Below are 20,026 nucleotides of genomic sequence, written 5' to 3'. Positions count from 1 at the left end.
TTTTTCTTTTACTTTCAACTTTCATCTTTCCGTCTCAGATATGCTTCTTATGTACAATGCAAGGTTTATTTCATTTGGAATCCAATTTAATCCTTACTTTTTTATTGTATTGATTTAGTTCATTTACATTTCTTAATATGAGTACTTCTATCATATTATATACTTTCTGTTTTTATAGGTTTTTAAAAATGTTTGTCACCAAGTGGCCAGTTTTTCTTTGTTTTATATGCTGCTGCTTTTAATTAGAAAGAACCACTATTCTTTTTTTTTTTTAGAGATTTCTTTCATAACTATAACTATATATTATCCTTAAGGTCATATTTTTAGACATTGTTAATTTCTTTCTGCAGGTAGTGATGAAATGAGTGTTTCTTCTTTCTCCCTTTCTTATCCCTATGTCCTAATTTTAGTTATTACCTTATCTTAATCTTTACTCTTATACTATTAAATATGTCTGTACTTCTGTTATTTGCCTTGTCAGCTTTAAATGATACTTATTTACACCCAATTATTATAGAGAATTAACTTTTAATTTTTTAGGTATACAGTTTATACGTTGTCTGATCATAATTCCCCACATTTGTTTCAATCTTGCAATTAAGTAGGTTCCGTTCTCACTGCCAGTCTTTCTGTTTTAGCTTTTCCAGGCATCTCTTGGTTAGCTGAGGTTTATCCTCATGAATTGTTTGTGAAGAGCTCGTGGAAACAGTTTACTAGACTTTTTGCATGTTTAATGTCGCTTGACTGTGTTTTTGTTTTTGAGTAACTGTTTGGGTATAATATCTTTGGCTTACACTTCCTTTACTTGAGGATATTATAAGCATTCTTCTAGTCTTATAGTGTAAAATGCTACTCTGGAGAAGTCCGAGAGCATCCTGATTTCACCTTCTTTCAGAATTGACAGTCTTTTTGCTGTGGTGCCCAAAGAACTCTATTTTATGACCTAAATCTACTGGGATATATTTTAAATGGTGTTGGTTTCTCATCATGAATTTTTTCTAGTATTGAGTGTACCGTTTATAGATCTAGATCTATTTTTGTTTCCATGATGTTTTCTTGAGTTTTATTTTTGACTGTAGATATGTCTTCTGAGGGTAACCTTTTTTTCTGTAAAGCTTTGTCACTTCTGATATATTATTCTCATTTTTGACTCACTGTGTTCCTAACTGTGATTTCAGGAATGTCTGTTCTTTGTTGTGCTCCATCCAGCTTCACCTCCATCTTGAAACAGGTTTTTTTTCCTTCTTTTTCATCTTCACTCACATGTGCTTTAGAGCAGTTGCTTCCCTGTGTTTCCCTACTGTTTTTTCTTTTTAATTCATGGTGAGTAAGTTTGTTGTCTAGATAGCAGATACATGATGTTCTGTTATACTGTTCGGTACACATATATTGTTCTTTTTCTTATTTTGTGTTTATTGTCTATTTTACTTTGTTATTCCCCAGCCTTCTCTGGATTGCTCAGGTTACCTTCCCTTTCCTTCAGATTAATTCAGAACTTTTACATCTTTTATTCCTCCATTAGTTACCTTACTTTAATGTGTATCTTTAAACACAGGTTTCTATTTTATTCTTTCAAAGTTAGGAGTTTTCTTTGTGCTTGTCCCCTTATATTATTCTTGTTCACTTTGCTGTCTCCTAGTCCCTTCCACCCTTTATCTGACTCCTGGATATTATGAAATAATTTAGACTTTACATTCTGCATTGCACTGGCAGAATGTCCCTTTTGTTTCAAAAACTCCTACCTATGTTACAGTTACAATCACAGGATTATCCATCTGTGTGTGTGTGTGTGTGTGTGTGTTTGTGTGTGTGTGTGTGTGTGTGTACATGGTCTTTGCTTATAGATATAAGGTCTTTTTAGGGCCGCACCCATGGCACATGGAAGTTCCCAGGCTAGGGGTTGAATTGGAGCTACAGCTGCCAGTCTCTACCAGTCACAGCAATGCTGGATCCAAGCTGTATCTGTGACCTACACCACAGCTCACGCCAACGCCTGATCCTTAACCCACTGAGCAAGGCCAGGGATCGAACCCCTGTCCTCATGAATATTAGTTGGGCTTGTTACTGCTGAACCATGTTGGCAACTCTTTTTTTTTTTTAATCTACTTAGATTTAAATTTGACTTATACATATTTCATTGCTCACTGCTGTTTTTTATACTCTTTAATTTTCTTTCTATATGTTGGGGGTTTTGTTCTTAATTTTCTTTTTTGCTAAAAGCATTTCCATGAATAGTTTCCTTAGAAGGATTTTCATGGATGATATACTTAATGAGCTATTGGACTCCCCAATTTTTTGTTTTGTTTTTATGACTGCACCTGCAGCATATGGGAGTTCCTGGCCCAGGGGTTGAATTGGAGCTGCAGCTTCAGCCTACACCACATCCATGGCAATGATGGATCCAAGCCACATTTGAGACCTATACCACAGCTTGCAGCAATGCCAGATCCTTAACCCACTGGGCCAGGGATTGAACCCACATCCTCACAGAGACAGTGTCAGATCCTTAACCTACTGAGCCACATAACAGGAACTCCCCAAATGTTTTTTATTTGCCTTCATGTATGGTTACTATTTTCACTGAACATAGGATATTTTTATTTCATTTTTTTCCCCTTTAAGTCTATAAAATTGTTCTGTTCTGTCTCAGTATTATGGATGAGGACTCTTGCTGGATCTCATTATTTTTTCATTTTACATTACTTGTTCTTTTCATTTGGAAACTTAGATTAATTTCTGTTTTTGAAGGTTGGAAATCTTTTCCCAGGTGCATCTGTTTAAGTGTGTTTTCACTCTACTCCCATCTCCAATTAATCCTGCTTGAGACTTCATAGCCCTTTCAGTCTAGAAACTCATATTTTCCAATCAGCCCAGGAACTATTTTCTTCTAGTATTTCTTTGATTATTATTTCTTTTTCCATTCCTTTTTCTTGTTCTATGATTGCTATAATTTCAATAGTAGAGCTTCTGGATTTGTCCTCTGTGTCTTATTTTTTGTTAATGATTTTGGGGTTTTGTTTTGTTTGCTTTTTTAGTTACATGATATTTATTCTAGATTACTAACTCTATTCTCCCTTTCTCTGAAATACTAAATTAAAAAATTATGGGTTTTGGTTCTAGAAACTTTTACTTATAAAGTCTTTACACCCTCCATCCCTCCTTCCCTTTGTTCCATCCATTCATTTCATTTGTTCCGATCCGTTGTTAGTATTGCAGTTTCTCTGCTTGGTTCACCTTCATTCATGTTGCTGTGAGTACTTAGTTTATGACCTTTCTCTGTTACGTCATATCAGCGCACAGGTAGATCATACTCTTAGTTCTTTCTTGAATAGAAGAGGTTAACAGGGTATTCTTCTCTTGTGAACCTTGTGGTCATTAGCTTGACACACACTAGCACTTTTTGTCTAGAAGTGTGAGGAAAGAAGTGTCCCTGTTTGGGGTGCAGAGAGAGTCGTAGTTCTTGCTGGTCCTTGCAGTGGTACAACAGCCATCTTCCCTTGTCCCAGTGGGATTCACTCAGATGCTGAGGTTGCCTGGGCAACTTACGGATTGGTAAATGTTAAGCTGAGAGAAGGAAACCTCTTCTTTGGAAATTAGTGTGTTTTCCCTTTCCTTAAAACAATTTTTTAAAAAACAAAAAACCATTTTACACTTGCTCTTTCTTGATTTTCATAAGATTTCATTACTCAACGTTTCAGATGAATCTAGATTTAGATTCTCCAGGACTCAGTAATTAGTCACTGTTATTTTAGTAATTTAGTCACAGTATTTTGTCATTTAATAGCAGAGTAAAAGGGGATTAAGAAAGAACTCTCAGAGTTCCCATTGTGGCTCAGTGGTAGCAAACCCACGTAGCATCCATGAGGATGCGGGTTCGATCTCTGACCTTGCTTTAGTAGGTTAAGGATCCGGTGTTGCCACAAGCTGTGGTACGGTTCGCAGATATGGCTCGGATCCAGCGTTGCTGTGGCTGTGGTGTAGGCCAGCAGCTGCAGCTCCGATTCGACCCCTAGCCTGGGAACCACAGCCATATGTTGCACGTGCAGCCCTTTAAAAAAAGAAAGAGAGAGAGAAAGAAAAAGCTCTCAGTGGTTAACGTTACATGACTGCTATTATCAGAGCTGGTGGTCTCAACTTCCTGCTTTTTCCTACAGATACATTTGAGTTTCACACTCAAATAAATCCTTAGGAGTGGACACTTAAAATATCTCTCCTATGCCTACATTGTGCTTTTAATTCTTTATCCATACATATTAATTAACCTGTGATTATTTATTGGTGTGCTCCACATATATATTCAGTGCTTACTGGTTGACTGGCTGATATGAGCCATCTGGATAAAGAAGAAATTAGTACACTTAAAAACAAGAAGGGTCTGAGCTCAGCTGAGTCACCAGACTGTAAACAAAGTGCCCAAGTCACTGAAACACCAACCTCCTGGCTTTGGGGCATTTTCTCTGTCCGTTGTTCATTTTTTGCTTGGTGCTTTCTTTAGTCCTCTGAGAGCGTTCGCTTCATTGGTTGTTCAAAAAATATTTATCGAGCAGTTATGGTGTGCAAAACACCATGCTAAGTGCTGAAGTAATGAGAACCTACAAGGTTCCCTGCCCTTGCGGCATTTACTGCTTGTTATATATAGAGGTTGCAAAATATTGGCTCCATCTGACTCACAGACATTTTTTTGTTTGCTTACACAATATCAAAAATGTTTTTGAGTCGATATTTTGAAAATGAAGAAATTTCATCTTAAAACCTAGCTTTGCAGCTGCTTGAAATGTATCTAGCCGGACTAACCCTTTATTCCCACAGCAGCTTCCTCTTTAGATAGGACTGCAGGCACCAGTTGGTTGTGACTACCTGTTAACCCCTGAGGCCGAGGCCAGATTCAGTTGACAGTCGTTGTCACTACTGTGCTACTCTTTTTCTTATAAAATAGTTTAAAAGGTGAGCTACCTGAATGTTTTCTGGCTTATCCCCCTTTAGGCATTTTGAGTTTATGACCCTGGGACAGTATTTACCAGTCAGCTTGCTAATTATCTTGGCAGAAGGAAGAGACCACACTTTAGTTAATGAAAGCAGTACACATAAACATTATAATACTCCTTCTCAAATTCATTCTAACAGGATGATAAATAGAATCCTGGCTCATAAATCTGATGATAGTTCTGATAGGTTTTATCGTATGTTGTAGTGCCATTTTAATTGACATTTTATAGTTTTAGTACTATAGTAGTTTTAATTTAACTAATATGTAGAGTCTTAAGCTTTTTTTTTTTTGGCCAGCACCTGCAAGCATGTAAAAGTTCCCAGGCCACAGATCAAACCCACGCCGCAACAGTGACCTGAGCCACAACAGTGACAATGCCAAATCCTTAACCACTAGGCCACCAGGGAACTCCTCTTAAGCATTTTTACACCCATTATTTCTTTTAATCATCAATATTAAAGACTATGTGAGATGCAGATGTTATGATGGGATTTATTTAAAGGAAAGGAGGCTCAGAGAATTTTGTGCATTGTCCAAAGTGCAGGCCTGTTGTGTCTCCATGGGACTGCCTTCCATTTGTGCTATTTCATGAGATCTTCATAACACTCTTAAGACACAGGTTGAGCAGGTTTCATCATTTCTTCAGATTGGAAAAAACAAATGCAGAGGAAGAGTCCTTTCTTGCGAGTAATCGCATAGCTGCTATTCAGAACATACCTGCTCCTTGCCAGGTGAAGTGCTAGCCATTTAACAGATAGGTATTACGTTATTTAGTTCTTAATATTACACTATGAAGCAGGTATTGTTATCCCCATTATACTCCTGAATAGGTTGCAGAGTTGGAATTTGACCCCAGAACTGTCTACAACATTTTTTTTTATTTGCTACATTTTAATTCACCAGATTTTAATTCACTCTTTTGTTCTTGTCATTAAATCTGACATTATAATTTAATACATTAATTTTAGAAGTATACAATCATAAATTAAGTTTGAAAATCAGCTTTTTTGTTTGTTTTTTTAGGACTGGTATTTTTCTCTTATAGTGATTCTAAACAAAAATGGACCTGAAACTTTAGGTTCAGCTCAAAGTGTATTTCACTGTATTTTTGTACATATTTAGCAGGGTTTTTTTTTTAACTTTTTAAGTGGACAGCTCATTTTAGTAAATACTTGTTTAGGGTTTAGCAAATCAGTGATTTGTTGACAGGAAAGGAATATAGGAAAGTCATTTTAATTTGATTTGGAGATTGAGGAATAATTTGGTTAATAATTTCTTAGGTGACTTATATGACTTCTTCTTGCATCTTATTCGGTACCTGGTTTTATAAAATACTTAATCCTGAGCTATCTCTTTTTAAGGCAAGTTAGGAACAAAAAGGCCAAGGAAGCTAAATTTATTAGTATCTAGTGTTGGTTTTACATATTTTGCCTTTTAGCGTATATAGTTTGGGTTCCATTTTATTTTACTAAACATTTTCTTGGAGAAGGTACCAAAGGTCAATTTCCACAATATTCCCAAGAGGACACATTTTTCCTTCAAAGTCATCAGAAGAGTCACAATTTCTGTCTCCTTTTGAAGAAGAGTCTTAATTTAAAAGTAGGTCTCTAACAATGCAAATGAAAAGTGGCTGTGTTTTAGTCAATTTAAACTAAAGAAAGCATTGATGCGATAAATGTCAGTGGAATCTAGGCAGAGGAAGCCAGTAGTTCCTCATTGAAGCATAATAAGTTTCTAAAAAGGATAAAAGTTGACCCTGATCATGAACTTTGAGTTTTTAGACAGTTTAATAAAGGTTATTCCCATGTTTTTCTTGACATACTAGTTTTACAGTGAAAATGGCAGTTTCCCTTTGTTAAATATCATTTCTAATTCCCCTCTTGATATTTGAGTATAGTAACAGCTCGTGTTATCTATAATCTAGAATATTAATGTTAACATCTTTTAAGTCTGTTAGACATAAATTTATATCTGAAAGAATTTATTAATACTTTGTGAGCCCCAATTTTTCATTCTTTGAGTAATTGCTTCTTACTAATGTTGTAAATTTATTTAATTCTTGATTTTTCTAGGGATTATTTCACATTTCAGCTGCTTTTGTTTTCTACTGCTATCATTGAGGGTTCAAGAACAAAAAATAAGTCTTCAGGTAAAATTGCCTGATCCATAATAGTGCTTGGCATTGTATTTTGCTGAAAGGATCATGTACCTTTGGATGCTTGATCTGAAAATAAAGTTGTGATGATTATGAAATTTTCGCATGGAGTTTTCATGGCTGCCTCTAACGAATATAGTCTTAATTTGTTGTTTTTCTCCACCCCCCACCCCCGTCGAAAGGATTTTGGCTGTCTGCTTTTTTTCATGTTGTCTTGATCTGCAATAACTATACGGATATGTGCTTGTACTTGCTAAATATTTTAATTTTGCATATTTGGCTGCTTGAATTTTAAGTAATTTTCTTTGGGCAATGCAAATTAAGAGCTTGAGGCTATAAGTAAAATAACAATTTACAGAAGTTGTTAACCAGTTTATAAATGTCTGTTCCTTATCTACTATATTAAAATATATAGACAGTTTATTTTGCTAAAATTAAATAAAATGTAAAGTTCAGTTCCTCCTTCCACTGGTCACATTTCAAGTGCTATTTTCAGGCCATATTTTGGACAAAACAGATAAAAAATTGTTTCTGTTATCATAGAAAGTTCTATTGGACAGGACTGTTTTCCTGTTCCACAGAAGGAAGTGGTAAAGTGTGAGCTCATTTCTGATACTAGTTTTTGTAGCAGTTTAATAACTCTAGAAAATGAAGCATACTTCCTCTAAATAGGTAGCCATTCCCATTTTAAGTATTTCAAATCAAAAGTTGCCTAAAATAGTTCATCTGCTTCTGTATTCATACTGTTTTAAAGTGAAATTGTTTCTTGTAACAAAATACCTGAAGTTGTAAAAAGTCCAAAGACCTAGCCTGAATTTGAATCCTGACCCCAGAACTTACTAGTTTAGTAACTTCTGGTAAATTAATTTATATGAGCTTTAGTTTCTTTATCTATAAAATGGAGATAACTTTAGTTATCTCATAGGGTTAATAAAAAACGACTTAAATAGGTCTAAAAGAATGTAAAAAAAAAAAAGTGGGCATTTATTATGCTTTTTAAATGCAGAATGAAGCCAAACCACTTAAAAATTATTAGGCTGTGTCATTTGTATGGAGTTATTCCCAGGCTGGCAATTGCAATAGGTTTCTAGAAGTAGCTGAGTCAGAGGCATCCTGCAGAAGTTTCTGGTGGCCAGGGATTATTTATGACATGGTATAAGGTTGAAACAGCTAGAATACCAGAATGGGGAGAAAAGGAAAGAGAAAAATGACCAATTTTGTTTTTGGAGAAGTCCACGAAGTTTTTTCTAATAATAATGATAAAAACTAATATTTTATATAGTAGAATTTTTTGTAGAGTAGGATTTTTATATGTCTTTAAAATTTCATCTCTACAATATTTTGAATACCTTTATTATACTGGTATTAAAGAAGAATAAAAGAAAATTTAATCAACATTTTGGAGTTTATGTACCTAACTAATAGTGAGAATAGAAATTCCTATCAAATTTGCAACTTTAAATCTTATGCTCTTTTTCCTTTAGCATGCTGTTCCCTTGACAGCAGTTGTATTTCAGAAATAGGTACATATTTCAGAATCTCTAGGGATGGAGCCCAGGTATATGCAAATTTTTTTTTTTTTTTTTTTTTTCCTGTATTAAGACAGCACACATACCCAAGTGATTCTGGTACCCACTTTGGGATAAAATCATTGCTCTCTTCCAGGTTTAATTCTTTTTTATATATCAGTACCATGAGAATAAATCAGAGAATTAGACTGATAAGCAATAGACTGATTTTACTCTTCCAGATGTTAGGTAGGACATCAACAACACTTTTGAAAAAGCAACGCAAGTTTAGTTTCACAGTCTTGAGTATCTCTCCACTGATCAGTGCTTGTGGGGAGGGGGATTCCAGACTAGCCAGCTGTGGTAGTTAAATCTGTTTGGGTTCCCTGCTTAGCTTTTCTCACATCTATTTGGCTAGTTAGTAGTCTGCCCTCAAGGTATTCCATTCCTAAAGCATTGACTCCTTATTGCCTTAGGTGGGTTCTTCAGGAGTGCTTTTAATTGATTGACTAAAGAGTTAATAATCTTTAGTCTCAGCTATCTTGAAGGTGCTTCACTGTCCTGGATTTAATTGGGACCTATTTAACTCTGAATGTATTTCATTACTAAGCTGGAAACTCCCTGTCAATGAAATTACAGTGTTATAATTGGGGTAGAAGAGGGAAGTACTCTAGAAAATTCCTAGACAAAAATTAATCATGTTGTGTAGTGAATTTTCAAAAATATTTAAAAAAATACTTTCAGACATACAAAGGCAAATTCTATTGGAAATAAGATTTTAACACTTGGAGTTCCCGTCATGGCTCAGCGGTTAATGAACCCAACTAGTATCCATGAGGACGCAGGTTCGATCCCTGGCCCTGCTCAGTGGGTTAAGGATCTGGCATTGCTGTGAGCTGTGGTGTACATCACAGATGCAGCTCAGATCCCATGTTGCTGTGGCTGTGGTGTGGGCCGGCGGTTTGGGCTCTGATTGGACCCCCTAACCTGGGAACCTCAGTATGCTGCAAGTCCGGCCCTAAAAAGACAAAAAAAAAAAAAACAAAACCGAAAAAACAACTTTCACACTTGAAAATTAAGCATTTGCTATTTGAGGCAGTAACTGAGGTTTTATAATGAGATTGAACTTGCTTTTAACTCAGTTTCTTATCAAAATGAAGTTGAGCAGTGGCTATAATATGTTAACATTAGCTTTTAATTTTCTGAGCAGAGGTCATTTCATTAGAAGCTATTTAAATTGGATATTAGGCTGCTTCTATATTGAAATTAATGTGTTCGGAATGTTCTTGAATATATGTATATGTATACCTTTCTAAATATAGAAAATATAGTTCAGCTTAGTTTTCATTACTTGGGCTTAGGAACCTTCTGATAAAAATGACTGACTTTGGAGTTCCCATTGTGGCTCAGTGAAAATGAATCTGATTAGTATCCATGAGGATGCAAGTTCGATACCCGGCCTCACTTAGTGGATTAGGGATCTGGCATTGCCGTAGCTGTGGTGTAGGTCGCAGACGGGGCTCAGATCCCATGTGGCTGTGGCTGTGGTACAGGCCAGCGACTATGGTTCTGATTCTGCCTCTAGCCTGGGAACTTCCAAATGCCAAGGGTGCGGCCCTAAAAAGACCAAAAAAGGGAAAAAGAAAAAAAAAAAAAAAAAAAAGACTTTAATACGGCATTCTAGATTAAACTAAAAAGGTTTTTTTAAACTTAGTAACTGAGAAGCATATCATTATATTCTTAAAATACAAGCTATTCTGATGATTTTATGCAGATTGGATTTGTCTTTGTTACGCTGTAAATTAATTAATTCTCATAAACTGGATAAAACCAAGGCTTTTTAAGATACTAAAAATTCCCAACTCAAAGATTTTTAAAACAAACCTCTTGCAATAAAGAAACAAGAGTTGATAGTCATAGGTCAACATAAAAGTATTATAAGACACTTATTTTTCTGTGAATGAATGAATTCAGAAGCTTGTAGTATGTAATAGATTTCTACCTATTTGTGTATGGTTGAGGCTCTGTTACATAGACTTGTATGGCAAAAATGTGGCAGTACTTTGTATTTTTTGAAAGCTGGTCTGTCTCACTGATTTATGATAATTGAGGTTTTATGGTTCATTTAGATTTAAATCTATATGCATTGTTAATGTATTCCAAGAGGAAGAAAATTTGATACCCTCTCCCATCAATTCTAGGACATACTTCTTTTTAAAAATTTTTAATAGCTATAGAAAGTGAGATATCTTAAAATTGATTTATATATGGAAGCCTTTTTTCTGGGAATATTAAACTAGTGGTGCATCTTATTATCATTTATGTCTTAGACTTGATAAAAAGTAATGGTTAATTTTTTAAAGTTAGTTGTAAGACTTAGATTCGTATTATGATGTTGGATATCGTTGTGGTGAAAAAACGTAAGTGGTGAGAATATGCCATATTATTTGGAATTAGAGACTTGTACTGTGGTGTTTTAGTGTTTGCTTCAGACTTTTGTTTTCATTGCTGTTATCCTAATGTCAAATGACAAAACCTAAAAAAATTTAAGTTTGATGCCCTTTATTCAGGAGAAAACAGTCCATAGATTGGAAGACTACAGTGCTCAGCAAGCACTTCTCCAGGGGATTTTGGGCAAGAGTGAATTTTATGGGACCTTAGACGAGGCACCACAGAAACAGGACATGATTGGCCAGAAGAATAGGGGTTTCCTTCTAAGGCTTAGCAGGTCCTGTTTTGGGGGGCAAGGTAAAGCTAGCCAAAGCTGAGTTGGAGCATCGTGAATGGTGTTAAGTTTCCTCGACAGTGAGGTGTTCTCCGTAAGTGCAGGGTGACTGTGCTACAGATTTGTGATGTGGTCGGGGCCACTGGAATGACTCCCGTTTTGTGGGTTCCAGTGTACCAGTTAATTTCAGCACTAGTTAGGTGTGTTACCTTAAACTAGTTCCCCATCTGTGGAAAGCTATCCAGAACAGTAATAGAAAAATGTAGGTCAAAAGAAGGAGGAAAGTTGCAGTTGGGGCAGGGGTAGTGGTTGGGATCTCCAGGATCCAGAAAAGAAAAATGGGGAAAGGACTTTTGAGGGGGTGTTAATTAATAAAGAGCACTTTTCACTTATCCAGTTATACTTGCCCAGAAATCTTTTTCTGGATAAGTCTGATGTGATATATTAGTTTGTGAGCTACCCAGTAGTTAGCTAAAATCACTTTAACCATATTCCCCAGATCTGAAAGCATAAACCTTCTTGCCGAGGCCTCTCTTTTTCCGGTGAAAGTTGCTCTGGTACCCCCTCTAGCCTTATGGGTAAACATCTGCTGATACTTTCCCTTTTATAGACCAAATAGAGTCTGTGTTTCCTCTTAATGTGCTGTCTCAAAATGAATAGAATGGACTTTCTACAAGGAACTATTACAGATATGTGCACGATGAAATTTGTTGGTTTTAGCAGCAGGTGTGGAACCACCAGACAAATAATTTTAGGAAACTTTCCTACCTTGATCTGTGTTTTAAGTATTTAGATAAAGATTGATTTAGTCTTTCTCCTTAGCTTGTTTGATTTTTCACTTCCCAAAACAGTAACATGTCTATTTGTGGTATAAATTTATATTGCATGTTCCTGCTTTTGTTTTTCATTCTCACAACTCATCGAGACTGTATACTGTCGAGCAGTTTCTCCATGCTCTACAGTAACGGCATTGTTTTAGTTATTCCTCATTTAAAAAGAGTCACAAAGCTTACTCTGTTGTTACACAAGATCCTTTTAAAAATTAAAATTTAACATTAATAAAACAATTTAAAATTTCGGTGTAAAACATAAATTGAGAGAACTTTTTTTCGAAAGGAATCTTTGCTTTATAAGGAATTTCACAACAGTTATTTTAAACACTTTGTTCAGGGCCTTCTGAAAATAAGTCTCGTGAGTACGTGGATTAGGCTTGGCATTGTCATGGAAAAGGATTAAGGAGAATTGTTCAGTCCACTGTCTGGAATCCTCAACTTTCCAAAAGTCCCTTTCAGAATCTACATAAAAGCTTTGAGCTACTTTTGCATTTTCTTGAATTAAGCAGATTTTTTTAAAGTTTAATATTCGGGGTGATTTCTATAACTTACATGATTTTATTTTAGAATTTTAAAAATTCATGATAGTATTGTTTTTTTCTGCCGTGTTCTATTTTATACACTTTTTTGAACTAGCTTGGGCACCAAATTAATACTGATTAGTAGGATAAGGAAAATAAATTACAAATAACTGACTTACCAATAAAGTTTGATAGCAAAGTCCTTTGCAAGTAGGAGGATTCTGTGCACTTCTTCCTTACTGTAATGCCTCAGGGAAATTTAAACGGAAGTGAAAGACACTGTCCATAATAAAGGTAAATATTAGTCGTTGATTATGAGTAGTTTATCAGTTGTAGGTGCTGAGTTCTATGTATTTTAACAGAATATACCAGTTACCCCTTTTTATAAATTACCATCCACATAATTCTTTCAGTTCTATTACCCTAAATTCTTTTCTCTTTTCTCAGAGGATGTACTGAGTAAAGATGCTGGGGAATGTTCAATATGCCTTGAAGAGTTGCAGCAGGGAGATACGATAGCACGACTGCCTTGTCTATGCATATATCATAAAGGGTAAGTTTAATTTTATGGTAATAACCAAGTTGATCTTAGACTAAAAGACCTAAGTTTCAGACATTGTAGCTAGGGCTCAAAAGGTTTTTTTTTTTCCCTTAATTTAAACTCTCTTTCCCCATTTCTTAAAGAATAATGGCCTTTTTTCCTTATAGTACTACAGTTTAAGCCCGCATCTGTTTGGATCCTAAAGTCTATCATTTATTCAGCATTTACTCTGATCCAGGTGTTGTCCATCACTTCTTAAATAGGTTATTTTATGTAAGCCTCATAACAGTCTGACTTCACAGTTGAAGGAATAAGCTGGGGGACCGACCATAGGCAACATCTGCAAGGTTACATGGTTAATAGTAAATGGAAGAACTGGGATTCCAGCCGTGTCTCTTTGACTCCAGAGCCCATCTGGTTCTTATAAAGTGTTCTTGGTTGCAGAACAACATGGAAAAAACTTAGGTAAAAAGATGATTTAAGGTAACGTACAAAAAGAATGGAAAACTATAACTTTAAAGTCAAGAAAAGGAAGAAGGTGGAATTTTGTTTAAAAGCAGGGCATGGAGATTGGGGCAGACATAAAGAAAACAGTAAACAGTACCAAGAAACAAAGAGGCAAAAGTAAATTCAGTATCGGCAGTTAGAATAAATCCAAACTCACCACTTGAAAACAAAAGATTGGGATGTGCTATTGATGAGCAACACACTTAAACATAAGGGATATAGAGAAATAAGGAAACAAAAGGATAGAAAACTATATCCAGGCAAATATTAACTAAAAACTGACAAAGCAAATTAATATTGGACAAAACTAACTCTATTGTAAAAGGTATTATTGGTACAATATGGTGATAAAAGCTTATAAAATGTAGTTCTTTGTGTACCAAATAACACAATCTCAAAGTAAAATATTTATGGAACTGTCAGAAAAAAATTGAATCTGTCATGATGATGGGAAATGTCAGCATATTTCTCATTGAGTCAATCAGACGTACGCAAAATTAGTTAAGACCTAGGAAAATTGCTCAATACAGTTAACAGTTTGGATCTAATGGATGTGTATGTGTGTACATGCACCCAGCAACTAGAGAGTCCATTTTCTTTTCAAGTACATAGAAAGTATTATAGAAATTGATCATGTACTTGGCAATAAAGAGTTTTAGCAGGAGTTCCCATCGTGGTTCAGTGAAAATGAATCTGACTAGGAACCATGAGGTTGCAGGTTCGATCCTTGGCCTTGCTCAGTGGATTAAGGATCTGGCATTGCTGTGAGCTGTGCTGTAGGTCGCAGACGTGGCTCTGATCAGGCATTGCTGTGTCTGTGGTGTAGGCCGGCAGCTGTAGCTCCAATTCGACCCCTGGCCTGGGAACCTCTATATGCCGCGGGTGTGGCCCTGAAAAGACAAAACAAAAACAGAAACAAACTAATTAAAAACAGGCCTACAGATGACAGTTTGACAGCAAGTTCTACCAGATACGCAAATAATACCATGTTGACGATCATAAATTCCCCCCAAAGTAGAAGATAAAAGATTCTCCCACTTATTTTATAGACTAGCATAAACTTGATACCCATATCAGACAAGGATAGTGTTAAGAAAAGAAAATTAAAAGACACTTTATTTGTGAACATAAACACAAAATCCAAAAACATATTGGCAAACCAAATTCATCAGTATATATTTAAAAGAATGCCTCTTGACCAAATTGGATTTATGCTAGGAATACGAAGACATTGTAAGAATAGAAAATTTAAGCAACATCTTCTCAGATCCACCTCTTAGAGTATTGACAATAAAAACAAAAATAAGCAAATGGGACCTAATCAAACTTCAAAGTTTCTGCACAGCAAAGGAAACCCTAAACAACACGAAAAGACAACCCACAGAATGGGAGAAAATCTTTGCAAGTGAATCGACTGACAAGGAATTAATCTCCAAAATTTATGAACACCTTCTGCAGCTCAACAACAAAAAAACAAACAACCCCATCAAAAAATGGGCAGAAGATCTAAACAGACAGTTCTCCAAAGAAGACATACAGATGGCAGAGAAACACATGAAAAGATGTTCAACATCACTCATTAGTAGAGAAATGCAAATCAAAACCACTCTGAGGTACCACCTTACACCAGCCAGAATGGCCATCACCCAAAAGTCTACAAACAATAAGTGCTGGAGAGGGTGTGGAGAAAAAGGAACCCTAGTACACTGTTGGTGGGATTGTAAATTGGTGCAATCACTGTGGAAAGCAGTATGCAGATTCCTCAGAAAACTAAAAATAGAACTACCATTTGACACAGCCATCCCCCTCCTGGGCATCTATCCAGAGAAAACCACAACTCGCAAAGACACATGTACTCTGATGTTCACTGCAGCATTCTTCTCAATAGCCAAGACATGGAAACAATCTCAATGTCCATTGACAGAGGAGTGGATCAAGAAGATGTGGGACATATGCACAATGGAATATTACTCAGCCATTAAAAAGAATGAAATACTGGCATTTTTAGCAATATGGATGGACCTAGAAACTATCATGCTAAGTGAAGTCAGCCATACAATGAGACACCAACATCAAATGCTTTCAATGACATGTGGAATCTGAAAAAAGGACAGACGGAACTTTGCAGAACAGATGCTGACTCACAGACATAGAAAAACTTATGGTCTCCGGAGGAGACAGTTTGGGGGGTGGGGGGATGTGCTTGGGCTGTGGGATGGAAATCCTGTGAAATCAGATTGTTATGATCATTATACAACTACAGATGTGATAAATTCATTTGAGTAATAAAAAAAAAGAATAGAAAATTTATATGTCATAATGCACCATGTTGACAAGGGAGCAAGACTATATTCACTTAATAAATTCTGTATTTATTATCAATAACTTAAAGACAATAAATATTAGATAATTATTAAAGTTAACAGGAATTTAGCCAGATTGCCAGATATGAGATCAACATATTAAAATCAGTTGCATTCATATCCTAGTTAGAAAAATATACCTTTTTTAAGAATAATAATATTAACAACAACGGAAACTACAACAGGAATAAGGTATATTAAAGAATAAATCCTGTATGAGTTCCCTTGTGGCTCAGCAAGTTAAGGATCCAGCATTGTCACTGCTGTGGCTCTGGTTATGGCACAGGTTTGATCCCTGGCCTGGTAACTTTCACATGCCTCAGGTGTGGCCAGGAAAAAAAAAAAGAATAAATCCTACAAAAGGTATTCAAGACTTTAAAACTTTATTGGAAGATATTATAGAAGGTCTAAAATAAATATGGAGGCTTACTATTTTGTGGATAGGGAAACTCAGTGTCATAGAGAGGTCATGTTATCCTAAATCTAAATAGTTAATACTACCCCAGTCAAATGTCAACTAGTTTGTTCATGTATCTTGACAAGGTGATTCCTAAATACATGTAGACAAAAGAACAAAGGGCCAAGAACAGCTGAGTCTCTCATAAAGAAGAAAAGCATGCTGGGAGGTCCTTGTTCTATCCAAATCAGTGGGGATGAGTAGAGGCCACAGCACTCATACGTGTGTGGAGAGACAGCATATATGGACAGCCTGGAGGTTAAAAGCACAGCCTGTTGGGAGTCAAGCCTCCTCAGATTCGAATCCCAGCCCTGCTGCTATTTCACTGTGTGATCTTAATCAAGTTATATAACTTTTCTCTCTCTTATCTGTAAAATGAGGCAAGAGTACCAACTTCATAGAACTTCATAAGTTTTAAATGAGTTACTTTTAGAAAGTGCTGGCACATAATAGATGCTGTATAAGTGTTTGTTTAACGAATGAATAGAAAAATTGGTTTGCCAAAGTTGGTATTACAGTGTAGTAAAAATAAGAATGAACTATTCAGCGAATGGCACTGGGATCATTGACATGAAAAAGTAATAGAATCCTGGGGAAAAAAAAAAAAAGAACTAGAATCCCTGTTTTATATTTGAAAGAAGAATTAACTCCATATTGACTAATATCTCCTCATGGAAACCAAAATCTGAATTGTTGGAAAGAATATGGAGAGTGTTCTTAACCTCATAGTAAGGAATTATTGGGGGGGGGGGCTAAAACAACCCCCCATAAAAACTTAAAAGTTGATCATTTTGACTACTTTTACAATTTAAAACTTTTTTTCATCGTGATACTGTGAAAAAGTAAAAAATGAGACCACAGACAAAATGGTTTTCAATAGATATAACAACAAAGTTTTGATATCTGAAACAGTGCTTTCCTTCAGCAAATTTTTGTAATGCAATTTATTCATTAGAATTGGGAAATAGTTATATGGTGACAACATAATGACGTGATCATACTGGATCATATATAATGTTTTTTAGCATGTTAATGTTTTACTCCATCAAAAAAAGCAGATGAGGAAACAAGTCATGGAAGAAAACATTTAACTATAAGGATATCCATTCACTGAATGTTCTCACACCCAGTTCAGTTAAGCCTTGGGATTTATTTTGGAAATGCTTGCTTAATTACTTCATAGTTCTTAAATTCTGTGCATTGCCCTTTGTCTCTGTATCCAACAGTATCAACCCTTCCTTTAATCCTCCTTACATTAAGCTAACCTGACCCTTAAAAAAAAGTCCTGTTTACAGAGCTATTTTTCTTATTTAGAATGAACACATCTTTGTTCTGATTACAAGGTTGTATTATTTGAGTGGTCTGCCTTTAACCTGGTTTTTTTCTCTTAAGTCCTGTTGTTTTTAGTGCACAGTTTTGTATGAAGCAAGATTCATCGAAAACATGTTTGTTATAGCTGAAATATCTGGGTAATAACTTCTATAAATCTATTTTTTAAAAAGACAAATCAAAATAGAAAAACTGGCAAAAATTGTTAACAACCAATTTACAAAAAGGAACGTCAAGTGCCCAGTAAGCACACAAATATGAGTTGGCATACTTTGCAGATAGCTCTGTATTACCTGTGTGCTGTGCATATCCTGTAGTTAGGAATTCCTGATCTTGCTCCATGACAGTCCTTAAACTACTGCTAAGTGTGCAGATACAATGTGAGATCAAAGATCTTGTGCCAGAATATTAGTCAGTACAAGGCTGTCTTCATCGAGAAAGTCTTGCAGTGATTTTTTTTTAAAGCCAATCAAAGCAGTGTGTTTATTTTTTTTAAAAGCCAATCAAAGCAGTGTGTTTAAAGAACTGGTAATAAGTGGCTATGGATTAGCACTGGGAGGACCACCCTTTGAGTCAGACTGCTCAGAGATGTACAGAAGTTTTCATGGCACAACTGAAAGTGCCCATCAGTAAAAGAAATGCCAGTGTGCTTATATGTAGAACACTATACACAATGAAAATTTTAAAATTAGATGCTTTTTATTAGCAGTTGCAAATCTCAAACAAATCTACTGAAAAAAACTATTAGGAAAAAAGCATACTTTATGGTAGCATTCAAATAAAATTTAAAATATAGAAGCCACGTGTTGTTTTGGAATGCACACAAAAAGTTATAGAGTAAGAAGAGGCCTAAAAATGAAAAGCACCAAAATCCGGAGAGATTTCCTGCTGGAGGTGGGAAAGGGAAATAATAATGTTTTAAATAACGTGAGTTGACAGAGCAATTTATGTAAGAAGGACCTGGGATTTTTGAGTAGTTACTCTGTCAAGATGAAGTGAAATCACATGATTGTAAAATGAGAAGTAGAGGTTGCGAGGCACTGTTCACTCGTACTGGGAATTGTTCGCACATCTGGAGGATTTCGTTCGGCTCTCAGTGCTTCGTGGTGAAAGGTACTCTCGTAGACCAGGTAGTCCTGTAGGTTAGTGAGCAGACTGAAAACAGTGTCATAAGGCAAATTTGGCCTGTTTATTTAGACAGCAGAATTCTTAATGGGCACAGAAATTATTTCAGATATTTGAAAGAGTATCATGTGCATGAGATCTTTTTTGATCTCTTTTCCTTTTAAATTTATCCATCAATTTTACCTATCAAACTATCCTGTCAGGATATGAGAATGATAAATATTAATTTTGCCCTTCAACATATTAGCCAAGTCTTCTAACTTTGTGACATGCAAATTTGACATGCATCAACAGTGGGAATATTGGACAGTTTAAATTCTGCTTGGGTACTTTCCTAGCTGTTAGGCAAGTTACTTAACCTTCTTAAGGCCTTGAGTTTATCTTTAGAACTTCCTACAGTGGGGAAGTGTTCTGTATCTGTGCTGCCTAGTAGAGCAGCCACTAGCCATGTGGATGTTGAGCTTTCAAAACATGGCTTGTGCAACTGAGAAACTGCATTTTTATTTTATTTTATTTTTCAATACATTGATAATATCATTCACTGTCTTTTGTTTTTGTTTGCTTTTTAGGGCCGCACCTGTGGCATATGGAAGTTCCCAGGCTAGGGGTCAAATTGGAGCTATAGCTGCCAGCCACAGTCACAGCAACCCAGGATCCGAGCCATGTCTGCGACCTACACCACAGCTCATGGCAACACCGGATCCTTAACCCATTGAGTGAGGTCAGGGATTGAACCCGCGTCCTCATGGATACTAGTCGAGTTCGTTAACCACTGAGTCACAATGGGAACTCCCTTTTGTTTAATTTTAATGAATTAAAATTTAAATAGCATATGTGGCATGTGGCTTACTGCCTTGGACAGTGCAGAGCTATAATGATAATTAAATATGCGCCCTAATATTTAACTTCTTATAAAATCATGAAATACTTTATAAATACAAATGGATGATGATATATTTATTTGTATATGCATAT

General features: G+C 35.7%; 1 protein-coding gene across 1 annotated transcript in view; it reads left to right on the top strand.

Moving 5' to 3' along the window:
* Positions 1-20,026, top strand: part of ZNRF2 (zinc and ring finger 2) — a 102,718-nt gene that overhangs the window by 76,531 nt on the left and 6,161 nt on the right. The window contains exon 3 of the mRNA XM_003134814.6: positions 13,177-13,282. Coding sequence (XP_003134862.2) covers positions 13,177-13,282 — 106 coding nt within the window. The remainder of the gene's footprint in view (positions 1-13,176; positions 13,283-20,026) is intronic.

The sequence above is a fragment of the Sus scrofa genome, chromosome 18 (genome assembly GCF_054392235.1).
Source record: "Sus scrofa isolate SSC_HxYL_T2T_F1_AM1 chromosome 18, Sscrofa_HxYL_maternal_Yorkshire_Landrace_v2.0, whole genome shotgun sequence".
Taxonomy (NCBI): Eukaryota; Metazoa; Chordata; class Mammalia; order Artiodactyla; family Suidae; genus Sus; species Sus scrofa.
Note: the sequence above shows the minus strand (reverse complement) of the source record. Positions and strands in the feature narration are given on the sequence as shown.